This window comes from Bubalus kerabau, chromosome 19 (genome assembly GCF_029407905.1).
Source record: "Bubalus kerabau isolate K-KA32 ecotype Philippines breed swamp buffalo chromosome 19, PCC_UOA_SB_1v2, whole genome shotgun sequence".
In the NCBI taxonomy this organism is placed as follows: Eukaryota; Metazoa; Chordata; class Mammalia; order Artiodactyla; family Bovidae; genus Bubalus; species Bubalus kerabau.
The window spans coordinates 17653769-17669769 of record NC_073642.1 but is presented as its reverse complement, the minus strand read 5'-3'; the positions used below and the strand labels follow the sequence as shown (position 1 = coordinate 17669769).

Sequence of the window (16001 nt, the reverse complement as noted above, 5' to 3'; positions counted from 1 at the left end):
CCCTGTATTCCTTTTTAAAAATTTTTTTAATTGAAGTACAGTTGATTTACAATGCTGTACCAATCTCTGCTCTACAGCAAAGCAACTCAGTTATACACACATAAACATTCTTTTTAAATTTTTTTTCCATTATGGACTACCACAGAATCTTGAATACAATTCCCTGTTTCTGCTGGTGGTTACTCACATTGATTTATCTTCCCTTGTCTCTGGTTTCCAAATTATTTGTAGAATTAATGTAAAGCCCAGTATGATATTTTCTTCCACTGATGGGGATTTTAATTTGCTACTCCCAGGCACCTGGAAGCTCCAGGAATCTGAGACTGCCTGTTCAAGTCTTAGGATTTTCTGGACCACCCAGGTGAGTTGAGGAATGGCTCAGTGTGAAGGTGAGTTTATGTATGACTCGCCTTTATTTCTAGTGAGCATCCCTTCACGTCTCAGCCCAAAAGCAGAGAGTAGTTTACCAGAATGCCTATTCTTGGTAAGCCCTATATTCCAACTCCTGTTCTCCTAGACATGCAAGACTACAGAACATACAGCTTAATTTTTCAAGCCATGCCTTCAAAATAGTAAATGCCTCGAGGGCAGATGTGCCAGAGTTTCGCTCATCTCTCTGGATTTCCCACCTCTTCTGACTCCAGATCATTAAATGTTCATTATTTCGTTAGAACATGGATGCTTTTTATTAAAAAATTATTTATACTTTATATGTCTTTTTAACTGTCTCCAACTCAAGGGTTGGTCTGAATTATCGAATCAATCTGTTAGTCAGGAAGAGAAGGTCGTAGAAGACTGGAGATTGAAATTTCTTTTCTTCCAAGAATAACACACTCATATGTTGTTTTTGTTTGTGATTTTTTTGGCTTGGTATTGTTTGTTTGTTTTTTGGATGCAATGTTCTGTGTTGTGTTCCCTGACCTGGTATTCAATCCAGCCCCTTGGCAGTGAGAGCAGAGTCCTGACAACTGGACTGCAAGGGAATTCCCTGGGCATGTTGCTATATCTTCATTTATAATAGTACTTTGTAATTATTTGCTGATATGTCAAACCAAGCAATCACATGGCATAGATTCGTATTCAAACTGTGGTCAAATCTAAGATCTAAATGCTTAGTTAAATTGTATATGTATGATTATCTAAAGAAAGGGTCTGTAATTTTCAGGAGAATCTCAGATGTCTGTCTAGTTCCTCTTGATACAGTGAGTTCTGGGAGGACAAGGACCATGTCATATTTATTTTGGGATTCTCCATACCCAGTAAAGGTCTACTGAAAAATAAAGAACAACTTATGACAAAGCAAAGCATGGATGATTTAAGAGAGAGGTACAAATTCTTAGATACTACTTCAGAAGAGAAAGAGAAGTATCATCTATACAATTTATCAAAAGAGGCTTTCTTTGAAAAGTAACACTACAGTTGATCCATCAAAAGTACTTATAATTTTCACAAGTATAGAGCAAATATGAAAGATGTTCAAGACAAAGTTGGAATCTGGATAAAAATAATTTATTAGCTCATGCAGCTCAGTATAAGAAAAACAAACAATCCAATCAAAAAATGGGCAGAAGACCTAAACAGACATTTCTCCAAAGAAGAAAGATGGCCAGTAAACACATGAAGATGCTCAACATCACTCATTATTAGCGAAATGCAAATCAAAACACAATGAGGTATCATTTCACACCAATCAGAATAGCCATCATCAAAAAGTCGACCAGCAATAAATGCTGAAGAGGATGTGGAAAAAATGTGTGGGAATCTAAATTGATACAGCCACTATGGAGAACAGTGTGGAGATTCCTTTGAAAACTAGGAAAAAAACTACCATTTTGTTGTTGCTGTTTTTAGTCACTCAGTCATGTCTGACCCTTTGTGACCCCATGGACTGTAGCCCACCAGGCTCTTCTGTCTATGGAATTCCCCAGGCAAGAATCCTGGAGTGGGTAGCCATTTCCTTCTCCAGGGGATTTTCCTGACCCAGGGATTGAACTCAGGTCTCCCGCATTGCAGGCAGATTCTTTACCACCTGATTCTTTACTGTATATCCCACTACTGGGCATATACCTGAGAAAACCAAGAAGCACACGTACCCCAATGATCATTGCAGTGCTATTTAGAATAGCCAGAACATGGAAGCAACCTAGACATCCATCAACAGATGAATAGATAAAGAAGTCGTGGTACATATATACAATGGAATATTACTCAGCCACAAAAAGGAATGAATTTGAATCAGTTTGAACTGAGGTGGATGAACCTAGAGACTGTTACACAAAGTGAAGTAAATCAGAAAGATAAACACAAATATCATGTATTAGCACGTATATATGGACTCTAGAAAATGGTACTAATGAACCTTTTTGTAGGGCAGGAATAAAGAAAGACACAGACATAGAGAATAGACTTATAAACACAGCAGGGGAAGGAGAGGGTGGGATGAATTGAAAGAGTAACATTGAAACATATACATTGCTGCTAAGTCACTTTAGTCGTGTCCGACTCTGTGCGACCCCATAGACGGCAGCCCACCAGGCGCCTCTGTCCCTGGGATTCTCCAGGCAAGAACACCGGAGTGGGTTGCCATTTCCTTCTCCATATGTAAAACAGATATCTAGTGGTAAGCTGATATATAACACAGGGAATTCAGCCCAGCCCAGTGCTCCATGACAACCTAGAGGGGTGGGATGGGGTTGGGGGAGGAGGAAGATTCAAGAGGGAAGGGGATATATGTATACTTACAGCTGGTTCATGTTGCTGTACAGCAGAAGCTAACACAACATTGCAAAGCAATTATCCTCCAATTAAAAATAAATAAAATAAAATAAATTCAGTCAAGTCCAAAGAGGGAAAACAAAGAGTACATTCTTCTCTTCTGTATAGAAACTTGGTAGGCAAAAGTTAATCTGATTCAAAGTCTAGAAAACATACATTAGAGTCTTTTCCCTGCCCCCAAATCAATGCACACATAATTTCACACAGTAAACAGATATAATATGTGGCTTGCAAAGTACGGTAATTTATTATTTCACAGAAAAAGAATTTATTGTGCCCAGGTTAGAGGCATAAAAGATAAGTTACAACTGGACAGATATGTGGGGTTTGCTTTATGTGACAAGAACTGACTTCTACTATTCCAGCCTTAAAAAGCTCCATTCCATGCAAAAAAAAAAAAAAAACAAAAAACCAAGTAAATACCCTGAGGCAGTGAAATGTTATGGTGTAGCTTATTACACTGAAATTGTTCACAAAAATTGGTGTGTGCATTTAGCTGGGGAAAGTGTCCTTTAGCTTTCATGGCACCAAAAAGGAAACTGTGGAACCCCCCTGGTGGTCCAGTGATTGAGACTCCACTGCAGGGAGCACGGGTTCAACCCCTGGCCAGGGAACTAAGGTCCTAGATTCTGCAGGGAGTAGCTAAAACAAAGGGGGAGCATCTGTGACACTCTATTCACTGGAAGAGAAAAGAAGGAATGAAAAGGATTAGAATTATGACCCTGCAGTTTTTTAAAAACTGACCACATATGAATTAACGTTAGTACATAGGCGTAGCTAAACATGTTACAGCTGCTGAACCTTCAGATCTTCCCCCAGAGACTTGGAGTAATGATAATACTGTGTTCTCAGCCAGTCACCACGGAATAAAATGGTCCGTGGAGGAAAGGAGGGCAGGTGTGACTGCAGTATTCCGGATCTCTTTCTTCCTGACATTAGTCATTAACATTTGGAAGAATTTCAGTAGGAAAGTGTCTGACTAATAAGATTCTTGAACCTTGCCACCCACTACCTAGCACAGCCTCTGGCACAAGGGAAGCATTTAATACATGAATGAACCATTAACAAGAGAGTCATAAAATACCAAGGAAACAGATGATATTTTCTGGGCACATCTCCTAGCACTTAAGTCTGAAACAAAACAGAGGATGCTGGCCCAGGGATTCTAGGCAAACAGAAAGACAGTGGATGGGTCCAAAATCAACTCTGACCACCTGAAGTCCAGCCAAGGAACCTACACCTGTTTATCTTAAATAAACATTTATGGCAAATGTAAAATTTTCAAATATTATCAAGCAGAGCTCTATCAGATGTTACAGAACTGGCATCTTCCAGTAAAAGAAATTTCAAGGATATAAACGTGTTTACTGTTGCCACATCCTGGTGAAGTGTGGTATGGCAGAGAAGACCTGTGAAAGTGACAAGACCTACAAGAAAGAGAATGGTATGGCGTTAAATTCAACCATCTCTAAGTATAACAGATCCTGGGGAAAAGGTTTCATGGCCCAAAAAATTCATGAAAGTTTGAAAATGTTGATAAAGTTGATGATTAAACTGTAACACAACATCAAAAATAAAAACAAAACAGATAGCAAGTCAAATTTAACTGAAACACTAGAAGAAAATGTACTTCTGTTTAAGCCATAGTACATCCATATACTAAAGTTCTATGCAACTATCACAAAGATTGAGTTGGGTCATACATGCTGACTTGAAAGATGTACAGTTATACTGATATGTAGGAAAAGCAAATTGAATAAGAGTGTGCTAAAATGATCCACACACATAGACATAGTTACACAAATACACATATCACTGTATGTATGTAAACACAAAAAACATACACAGCAGACCCTTGTGTGGCTGTCTTAGAGAGAGGATTTGAGGGGCTGATTTTTACTCCCTAAAATTTATATCTGTATTTTAATTAGAATTTTATAATCATGAGCTTTTATTACTTTCTTTCATCAGGAAAAAAACATTAGTGGTGAAAAGGGCAGGTAAGAGGAAAAGAAACTCTGTAGCCTGATGCATAATAGCAATGAGCAGTAAGCAAACTAAAGTCAGACTGTGCCTGGGTTCACATCCTGACCCTCTGCTTAAAGCCTGTGTGATCTTGAGCGCCTTGAGTTCTTCATCTGTAAACGGAGATAATAGTCGGACCTACCACATAGGATCACTGTAATGACTACATGAGATAACACATGTCAAATGCTTAGACTGGCACATAGTAAGTGTTCAACAGTGTGAGCAGCTCATGGCAAAAACACTTCTTGAATTTTAATGTCCATTTTCAAATAACACCTTTTCAAATATCATTTTAGCCTCTTCCTTCATCTAAAATCTTAGCTATCATTTGGGGAATTTCTTTTCCTTTAGGACATGTAATATATATTTTATGATTTAATAATGAAGGTAAAGGAGAAAACAGGATTTTCTTATAGCCTCTTCTTAATCTACCTATTGTGATATGTAAAAAATATCTGCATTGTCGTGGGGTTTGGGGATTAATTTGAGTTTTAAGAGGGGTGGGATAAGGGTGCTTATGGGCCAGACATGTAGGGCATTGGGTTGTACTGATTGGTGGGATCCAAAGATGGAGATGTTAACACACATTGGGTTTGGGTTTTTTTAAAGGTAGAGGGAGAATTCATTACTGACCATTTATTGAAGAAGCTGCTGTCTCTCCAAGTGCCCTAGGGAAAGTTTCATCAGATACTCTGACTCTGAAACCTGACCCCGCCTTTCATCTGAAACCTAATGCCATATTTATCGCCATTTGGCCTCCTGATCAGAAGCAGAATGGCTCTCACGAGCTTCTAGGAAGAAACTTTTTTCTAAACCTCCACATCTGTCACTTATAGTCTCCTTCCCAATCAAGTAAGGATTAGAAGTCATGTCCACTCAAGGCCTACAGACAGGTTGGATGGTCATCAGCTAGTAGAATTCACCAAGCAGAGGAATGACCCTAGGTCTCCAACAGAACTAACTTAATATCAACTTGGATTAGAAATGTTTCAACATGCCAGAAGTCAGTTTCCAGATCTGGAGAAATTCAACCCTCAAAGACCTCAAAGCAGTGATATAACATGGCCTGGGTCTACAACCATTGTTTCCCAAATGTGTTCCATGGATTCTTAATGTCTTGTGAGGGACTTCCCTGGTGGCCCAGTGGCTAAGACTGGGCTTTCACCACAGGGAAAGTGAAAGAAAAGTGAAAATGTTAGTTGTTCAGTCATGTCTGACTCTGTGAGACCTCATGGCTCCTCTGTCCATGGAATTCTCCAGGTGAGAATACTGGAGTGGGTTGCCGTTCCCTTCTCCAGGGGATCTTCCTGACCCAGGGATCAAACCTGGGTCTCCCTCATTGCAGGAAGATTCAGGTTTGACCCGTGGTCAGGGAACTAAGATTTCACATGCCAGGTGGTTCAGCCAGAAAGAAAAAAAGAAAGAAACATCTAATGTTCTGTGGGATGGAATACTGGTGGGCATTTGCTATAAAAAATTATTGCATCTCTGGGGGAAGGGAAAATTAGGGAGTTTGGGGTCAATAGGTACACATTGCTATGTTTAAAATGGATAACCAGCAAGGACCTATTGCATAGCACATGGAACTCTGCTCAATGTTATGTGACAGCCTGAAAATGGCAGGGGAGTTTGGGGGAGAATGGATACATATGTATACAATGGATACATATGTATACAGTGGCGTCCCTTTGCTGTCCACCTGAAACTCACAATACTGTTAATTGGCTATACTCCAATACAAAATAAAAGTTTTTAAAAATCCCATCTCTAAGATGATTTTTGAACTGTGGTGTTGGAGAAGACTCTTGAGAGTCCCTTGGACTGCAAAGAGATCCAACCAGTCCATTTTAAAGGAGATCAGTCCTGGGTGTTCAATGGAAGGACTGATGTTGAAGCTGAAACTCCAATACTTTGGCTACCTGATGCCAAGAGCTGACTCATTTGAAAAGACCCTGATGCTGGGAAAGATTGAGGGCAGGAGGAGAAGGGGACGACAGAGGATGAGATAGTTGTATGGCATGACCAACTCGATGCACATGGGTTTAGGTGGACTCCAGGAGCTGGTGATGGACAGGGAGGCCTGGCATGCTGCGGTTCATGGGGTTGCAAAGAGTCGGACACGACTGAGCAACTGAACTGACCTGAAGATGATTTAGAAATGCTATATATTATATCCCCAACTTGATAATTTACCACGCACATTCACCTTATTATTCAATCAATAAATATTTATTGAGTGCCTACTGTGTCCTAGAGAGTGCTTTAGGTAGTAGGGATAAAGGTGAACAAGACAGATGACATCTCTGCCCTGGTGGAAGAAAGGAAAGAAGACACAGATAAGCATCAGGAAGTGGCAAGTTCTATGCAAAGTCAAACTAGGGAGATGGGACTCAGAGCCCAGTTTATTGGGCTGTCAGGAACATTGGGGTGTCAGAGTATTCCTCTCCAAGTAAAAGGCATTTATACTGAGAGCTGGAGGACATAAGTGTTTGAAACACTTTCAAAAGATTGATTATCTTTCAGTAAGCAATTCTAATAAGTTTATTTACCCCGACATCTCCAATCTGTCTGTCAACAAGAACTTTTGTGAGTGGAACACTCACTGGCATCCCAGGGAACACTGGTGTTCTGTAGAAACCAGTCTAAGAAGTGCTTAACTGAACATGTCTTGTGCTGGAAGTGCTGTTGAATGCAAACAATATCTGCAAGACAATCGCCTATTACACTGGTGCAATGTGCTAAGTCAGCTTTGGTCATGTCCAGCTCTGTGTGACTCCATGGACTGTAGCCCGCCAGGCTCTTCTGTCCAACGATTCTCCAGGCAAGAATACTGGAGTGGGCTGCCATGCCCTCCTCCAGGGATGTTCCTGACCCAGGGATCAAACCAGCAGCATTTATGTTAAGTGCTGCTAAAATGCCCTGAAAGCCCTCCTTGGAGGATTAATAGACTAATGTCTCCACTGGTACTTAGAAAACTGCAGGCGGCAGCAGCAGGAAATGACATACTAAAGTGTGCATTTCAGGTTCTGTAAGACTGGCCCCCAGAGGAACTCAGAGCATCATTTTCTGTGCTGTCTTTGCAAGGAGAGCAGCCTGGAAGTTGAGGAGGACGTCCACACACATAAAGGAAGTGCCCACTTGGCAGCAGCCAGTCCAACAGGCCCCTGATGCTCCACCTCTCACCTTCAGTCCCCTCTCCCACCCTGACCTACTCCCTGGTTGGGCCCAAAGGACCTCCAGCCAGGGGTCCACCATCTATCACAACAGCCAAGGCCAGCCCATTCCCTGGTTTTTGTACACAAATCTTACTGCAAGAGAGCCCCTTCTTTCCCATGCCATCTACAACTACAGTGGCAGGGCTGAACAATTGTGACAAAGATCGTGTGGCCTGAGAAGCTAAAAACTTTGCCATTAGACCCTTCAAAGTTTGCAGACACCCACTCTAGGCACCTGTTCTCCGCCCTCTGGGCCAGTCCTGCCAGGACTGTGGGCACAGCTGCTGTCTTCGCCTTATGTGCCCAAAGGAGGGGGGGTCTCCTTTCTCCTCCACAGACACCTACCACCTGGGAAAATGTGTTCTGAATCTTCGCAATGGCCCTGTTTCTCCTCAGAGAGCTAATGCACCTGGCAAGAGCACATCCACTCGTGTCAGATTCCCTCTGCTCACATTCCAGCTCCGCCACTCATTCACTGTGTGACTATGAGAAATGTATTAACATCTCCAACCTTCCCTTTGAGAGCTCTACAATGCAGACACTAATACCACCCAACTCACAGGGTTGTTGTAAGGATTAAATGAGACGATGCCTGTGAAGGACTTTGTACAGCTTCTTACATGTAGAAACTGTTTAATAAATGTTCACTATTATTTTAACTATTATAATTCAAGGGACCAAGTAGAGGAAATTAGACACATAAGAACGTGAATTTGACAAAGTCTCTCCATGCAAGAGTCTTCTCCAGCACCACAATTCAAAAGCACTGGATAGCCGGGAGATCAAACCTATCAATCCTAAATGAAATCAACCATGGATATTCATTGAAAGGACTGATGCTGAGGCTCCAATACTTTGTCACCTGATGCGAAGGACCGACTCATATCAAAAGACCTTGATGCTGGGAAAGATTGAAGGCAGAAGGAGAAGGGGGTGACAGGATGAGATGGTTGGATGGCATCACTGACTTAACATGAGTCTGAGCAAGCTCTGGAAGATAGTGAAGGACAGGGAAGCCTGGTAGGGAAGCCTGGTGTGCTGTAGTCCATGGGGTCGCAAAGAGTCACACACAACTTGGCAACTGAACAAGAACTACAGTGCAAAGCATCTCAAGCCATTTTCAACTAACAAATATGAATGAAGCAAGTCAGGGCAAGGTGCAGAGGACCCAGAGTGCTCTGTCTTCTTTCACACCCTTTGCTCTCCTCATTCTTGTATTCCCGGCATCTCTGCTATCAATTTCTCCTTCATCCTACACATCTTTTTCTCTCTCAAGAACCTGATTTGCAGACCCTTTGCTTTGAGGGAACCATCCAGTATTCTCTTGGTGAAAAAGCACAGATCCCACAAACCTTCAACTTCCTTCATTTCAGGTCTGGCAAAAGGATATGGAGCTCACACCAAAGAGGATATATTTCCAAGTGCCTATTTCCTTAATATGAAGAAGCACCTTGTCTGTTTGATTCATAGCTGCCTTCCCCCACACTTACAGGTATGGTACAGTGATCAGTCACCCAGACCAACTTCTCTTCCCTGGTTGCATGCTTTCCGAGCTCTCAGAACTCAAACCCAGACTGTGTTTGACTTTCATAAGAGGGGTTCCAATTTTCGTAACTGAGTAAATTGTGGAGTGATGTTGCCAGTAAAAGTTGCCAGTTGTGGAGTAAATGTGGGTCTCTCTGTTGGCCATTAGCTTCAATATGTCACCAGCAAGGGCAAATTTTCAATTACACCTCAAAGCCATGCAGGCCTTCTGTCCCTCGCCTGCTGCCTTGGGGAGGTAGATGCTCAGGGAGGAAGTTGGATCCAGAGTCTGGGTTCAGTGGGAGTGCGGAGGGGAGCTCTCAATTACCAAAAGTGAGGATGGGACTTTTGGACTCAACTTGATAGTGGTAACAAACCTGCCTGCCAATGAAGGAGATGTAAGAGATGCACATTCGATCCCTGGGTTGGGAAGATCCCCTGGAGGAGGCCATGGCAACCCACTCCAGTGTTCTTGCCTGGAGAATCCCATGGACTGCAGCCTACCAGGCTCCTCTGTCCATGGGATGCAAAGAGTTGGACACGACTGAGTGACTTAGCATGCACTGGTCCTTTTAATGCCGTGTTATTAGAACTGTTTTGACACAAGGACATTGAATGCTGCCTCTAAAATAATTTTTGTTCCTTTTAAATTAAAAAAAAAAAAAGTTTAAACAGTGCAACTTCACCAATCCCTGAGCCATAATCCATCTCTGACCTTCCCCCTGGAGGGGGATTAGAGATGCACAGTGGCTCAGGATGGGGTGAAATGCAAGTTTGAGTTAAGTGACAAGAAAGGGCTAAAGGGAGGGGATGGATAAGAAGAGGACCAGAATAAAAGTCAGGTCAGTCATGGGGAGGTTGTGCGTAACACATCACAGGGCATGCGTGCACGCATGCCTGCACACCTAGTCGTATCCAACTCTTCACAATTCCGTGGACTGTAGCCTGCCAGACTCCTATGTCCATGGGATTCTCCAGGCAAGAATACTGGAGTGGGTTGCCATGCCCTCCTCCAGGAGATCTTCTAGACCCAGAAATCAAACCTGAGTCTCTTGCATCTCCTATTGGGAGGCAGGCTCTTTACCTGTTGAGACACCAGGGAAACCTACACATCACATTACTTGGCAGTAAAAAGCAGAGATACAGTCGTGGCTAATGTCCCCATCCAAAGAGTTGTACCACTGTCACCTTGGCTGAATGTCCTAGAGTCCCCATCACCTACCTTTATGGATAAGCAGCCATTGCCAAGGGCATGATTAGATCTGAAGCTTGCCACTCAAGACTCTCAAGCATTTGAGCAAACTCCCATGTCAATCTCCTCTCTTCCCCTTCTCAGATTTTCTGTTTCAATCAAATTCAGTGTCATAGCAAATACTGAATACTCTCCACATTTTGATGCCATGAGAAAGATTCCTGGGGACCCTCATTACCCTCTTAACTGCACCAATTTCTTCTGCTGAAAGTTGACCCATTTTTCAATGAAAATACAAAGTTCTAGAGGAATAATGGGAAGATAAAAATACTTGTAGAGCAAGTTTGTATGTAATGAATGCCATGGTAAGGAATTTGGGAGAAGAGACTCCTCCTGACTGGATATTCAGGGAAGACACAATGCTTGCTATCTAAAAGGAAACTTGGTCCTTTTCCAAGGACCAAGGATTTTGGTCCTTTCCAAGCATTTTTCCAAACCCTTCTGTTGATGTCCAAGGGGAAAGCTCAGTTTCCGCCATACCAGGTCCTATGGATGTACGATAGATGGATATTTCTACATCCTTTGTGGAGTATTCTAGAAATTTTTAAGCATATGTTTTGGAAACAAAACCCCCAAGTGCTATGAATGAAACATATCAGTCATCATTTTTCCACCCATCCCCTCTTTGCAGCCCAGAGGCTGAAATCACCTGTTGTCTCAGAAATAAACCTTGAAGGAAGAAGTCCAAGGGAAAAGTGCAGTGCCACCTCCTCCAGGCTTTCTATTATCTGAGCCTGATGCTCACTCAGGACTGGAAACCACACATGCAGCAACCTCATTCACAATCCATAATAGATAAAGTTCCAGAGCCCAAGTCAAGCAAAGGAGCTTCACTATTCACCTTTTGGCCAAGATGCAGACCTGGGATTCAGTCCGAACAGCTATAACATCAAATAATAAAGTGCAAATGCAAAAAGCAAAAAATATGCCCATATCACAGCTCAAAGTGTGTCAGAGATGGCATCCTGTGGGACATCGCCGGCTGAGGGCTCCCGGCTTCGGGGCTGGCCTGGCGCCCACATCCTGTTACCCTGGCAGCTCCCCATCTTCCCCTTTAGTTCAAACCACATGGAGAAACGAGAGCAGGATGGACGAGACACCTCCCTTTTTTTCAAGGGTTCTGGAGCCCATCCAGGAAACAGGGATGGGATGATGAAAAGCCTAGGCAAATGTTCCCAGCCTCTCCACTGAGTCCTCAGCTGGGGAAATCATAAAAACCAGAGTCACTTGAACTGTCGATTATAGTTTATAAGCACTTTTCAAATGGCTTCTCTTAATCCTGGCACAAAGGGCTGAGGAAAGTATTTTTATTGCTCCCTGCCCCTACTTTTACAGATCTAGAAATGAAGGCTCAGAGAGGTTGAGGGGCTTGCCTAAGGGTATACAGCTGGTAAGTGCCAGGAATGGGGCAGAAGCCAGTTGTTCCTGTCTCTCACACCAGTGTTCTGTGCCGCCTCCCCTTCACCCAGGCCCTCGAGAGTCAATCTCATGATTTTCTGTCTCAACTCATACAGTAAAAGTCAGGGGCTTGGAAAATGTCTGGGTAGAAATCTGATTCTCATCCTTTCAGGGCAGAGATAAATCTGCTGAAACTGGGGTAGGAAAAAAAGCACTTAGCCCTTTCCCAATTGTAAAGGGAAAGGGAATAGGTAAAACACTGATATTTCTTTTATATGTATTTATTTGGCTGTGCTAGGTCTTCACTGCAACATGCAGGATCTAGTTCCCTGACGAGGGATCAAACCTGGGTCCCCTGCATTGGGAGCATGGAGTCTTAGCCACTGAACTACCAAGGCAGTCCCTGGAAAACCAATATTTCCTAATGATCTAGTTGATTTTGTCATAGTCGCCCGAGGAGGCGGAAGTCCCCATCATATCGTGGGGACATGGTCACCCCTGTGTTTTGTCTTCCTGGTCATCTGGTCTCTCTTTCTCCTTCCCTTGGCCATGTTCTGAGTGCTTCTGAAAGATATGGAGAACTCATATTCTGATCTCACATTCTACTCAGACATAACCGCTGTTTTCTGCAGAGATTTGAGAAGCGGTACAAACCCTTCAGTCTCTCACCTTTGTGCACAAGGAGGACTGGCTTGAATCCCTAAGACCTCTGAGACCCTCCATCAAAGGCACACCAGCTAAGCCCTTTTCAGAAACTGTTCAGGGTCTAGTCCATGGGGATGGGAATGAGGAGGGGCAGGAAACTCACCAGGAAACATTATTCCATGGAATATCTGTTCTGGGTTCTCACTCTCCTTTTTTTTTTTAATATGCCAGAGTTCTAACTTCTACCCTCAAGACTGAAACCAGACTCTGGCAGACACCTGGAGAGAGGGCTGACTCAGGGCTCAGCAGGGAACCCAAGTCAATTTCACCACTGGATTCTGAGATCAACTAGAGTGCACAGGGCAAACGTGTTCCAGTTATTTTAGTGTTTTGGTTCATTGGGAATAAATAGCACCCCACTCCAATACTCTTGCCTGGAAAAACCCATGGGCAGAGGAGCGTGGTAGGCTGCAGTCCATGGGGTCCCTAAAGAGTCGGACACGACTGAGCGACTTCACTTTCACTTTTCACTTTCATGCATTGGAGAAGGAAATGGCACCCCACTCCAGTGTTCTTGCCTGGAGAATCCCAGGGACCGGGGAGCCTGGTGAGCTGCCGCCTCTGCGGTCGCACAGAGTTGGACACGACTGAAGCAACTTAGCAGCAGCAGCAGAAGCAGTGCATACTGAGGGCTTCCCCAGTGGCTCAGTGGTAAAGAATCCACCTGCAATGCAAGGGATGCAGGTTGGATCCCTGGATAGGGAAGAACCCTTGGAGGAGAGCATGGCAACCCACTCCAGTATTGTTGCCTGGAGAAATCCTAATGATCTAGTTGGACAGAGGAGCCTGGCAGGCTATAGTCCATAGGGTCATGAAGGGTCAGACACGACTAAAGTGACTTAGCACACATAGAGTATAATGAATTTAATTCAGTCTTTCTTTGATGATTGAGAATCGGAACAATCATTCTAAATATCAATCAAAAATCCCCACAGTAGAAAGACAGGAGATTGAGTTTATACTGCAGTGACTTCCAGGCCAACTGCATATTTATTTTCAGGCCCACTCCCACCGCCAACACTCCTAACCCAGATGAATTCTTGCCTTTGATGCACCGGATAGAATGAGTCAAAGACACTTGGTCCACGGGATACTGAAGTTCTCTGGTGCTAGTCCCAGTTCCCCTATTAAGTGGTTACATGACCTTGGGAAGCTATTTCACTTCTGAAACTCAGTTGCCTTAACTGTGCACTGGAAGGTTGGATTTCCCAGTTCTTCAAATTTCTGGGGATATTTTGTTCAGTCACTAAGTCATGTAAGTCCAACTCTTTGAGAGCCCCAAGAACTGCAGCACACCAGGCTTCCCTGGCCTTCACTATCTCCCAGAGTTTGCTCAAACTCTAAATATATGTTTAGGAATATAGCTTTTCTCAAGAATCCAAGGAAAATGAAACTTTTCAAACCTGGAAAGAATGAATGTAAGTGCAAAACATTTACATTCTAAATCCGTGGGTGGGGGTCATGGAGTCCCTGAAGCCCATTCTCTTGTGCCGCCTGTCCATGAACTTCAGGTTTAGAATCCTGGAATAGAAGATCTCCTGGGCACCTTTGAGGTCTGCCGTTCCCTGCATCCGGTTCAGTGCAAGCATCTACCCAAGTCTACAGAGCAGTGATTCACTGACTTTAGTTGCACTTTGAGACCACCTGGGAGGGGAGGGTTTCAAAGATCCAACGCTCAGGTTACTCCCCAGATCAATTAAATCTGAATTTGGGTGGGTGGGTATCCGCATTTTTTTAACACCCTCTGGGAGTTTCTAGTCTGCAGATAAGTTAGCAAACTCAGGCCCTGGGACAAGAAACCTCAAAATCAGGAATGAATAGAATCCCACAGAAGGCAAGGCAGATTCCCAGGCCCCCGCCCCTGGTGACAGTGATTCCTTCCAGCAGATCCCACTGAGAAGATGCACTGTGAGCAGGCATCCTAGGTGATTCTGACAAGGACCACTCGCTGGGAACCTGGTAATGGCCATTCAACAGAAGCCCAGAGGACTGGTCTTCCCTGATGCCCCCCCTTCCTCCTACTTCTATACACACGCCTCCACCCCGGGGTCTCCTGTCCTGCTCAGGCAGAAGTTAAACAGGCGTGCATTTGCCAAACAGCCTTTTTTTCCATCTTGCTCATCTCGAGCAAACCTGGATCTTTTAGCCTGAGCCTCTAATCCCACCAGCTTCAATAATTTAAGCAGCACACTCATCAACACAGTCAGGTTTAATATTTAAACACCAGAGCATCATTTAGGTCAGCCTCAAGGTGAGAGCTGCTGCTGACTCGGGTGTTACTGCTGGTTAGCAAACCAGGCCACTGGGGCCAGAGCAGACTGCGGGGAGAGCCCGGGCTCCCAGGCAGGCCCGGAGCAGCAAAGATCCGGCTGGCTAGCTCGGGCGGCCTTCGGCCTCTTGCCTACCTGGAGCGTGTGCAGTAGGACCTGCAGCCCACTGGCTTCTTGTTCAGCCATCACCTCGTCGGGTCTGGGGGAATCGGCTGCCTGCGGCCAGATCCAGATCAAGGCTGGAGAGGCAATGTCTGCCAAGCTGACCTCGCTGCCCGCGGAGAGGGCCTCAGCTGCACGCTGCCGAGTGTGAAGTGAGCACGCTGCAACCCTAGCCCTCGGCCCAGGTGCGGGTGCCCCCCGACACCCACTGCGGGGATTAGGTGAGCCCCAGGCCGGGAAGGGAGGAGCACTTGGGCATGGGGGTAGAGAGGGCCCCCGGCATGAGTCACTCACCCACCTCCAGGCCCACGCAGGAGCCACCCTGGACGGCTGACAGGCATTCCCAGCTGACCTGGTCAGACTCCCTACAGAGGCTTGCTCGGCCCTCCCCGCCAGTCCCCCCCTCAACTTTATTTTGGTCTGTTGCCGGCTGCTGGGTAACAAGAGACCCGAGAGCGCTTGCACAACCGTGGCCTTGCAGGGCACAGAAGCCCGGGGCCCCCTGAGGTCCCAGGCTGAGGGACTAGAGCTCTGGCTGAGAAGGAAAAGAACTACTCCGGGTCGTTTTTTATCAACCGAGTCCCTTATATAATCTGCAGCTTTCACAGCGACCCTACAGACGGAGACAGTGCATGCTCAGTTGTGTCCGACTCTTTGCAACCCCATGGACTG

General features: G+C 44.6%; 1 protein-coding gene across 1 annotated transcript in view; it reads right to left on the bottom strand.

Moving 5' to 3' along the window:
- LOC129634366 (cytosolic carboxypeptidase 4-like) overlaps positions 1-15656 on the bottom strand; it is an 88533-nt gene extending 72877 nt beyond the window's left edge. Inside the window, exon 1 of the mRNA XM_055556537.1 lies at positions 15303-15656. Within this exon, the coding sequence (XP_055412512.1) occupies positions 15303-15353 (51 nt within the window). The 5' untranslated portion in view covers positions 15354-15656. The remainder of the gene's footprint in view (positions 1-15302) is intronic.
- Positions 15657-16001: the final 345 nt, after the last annotated feature.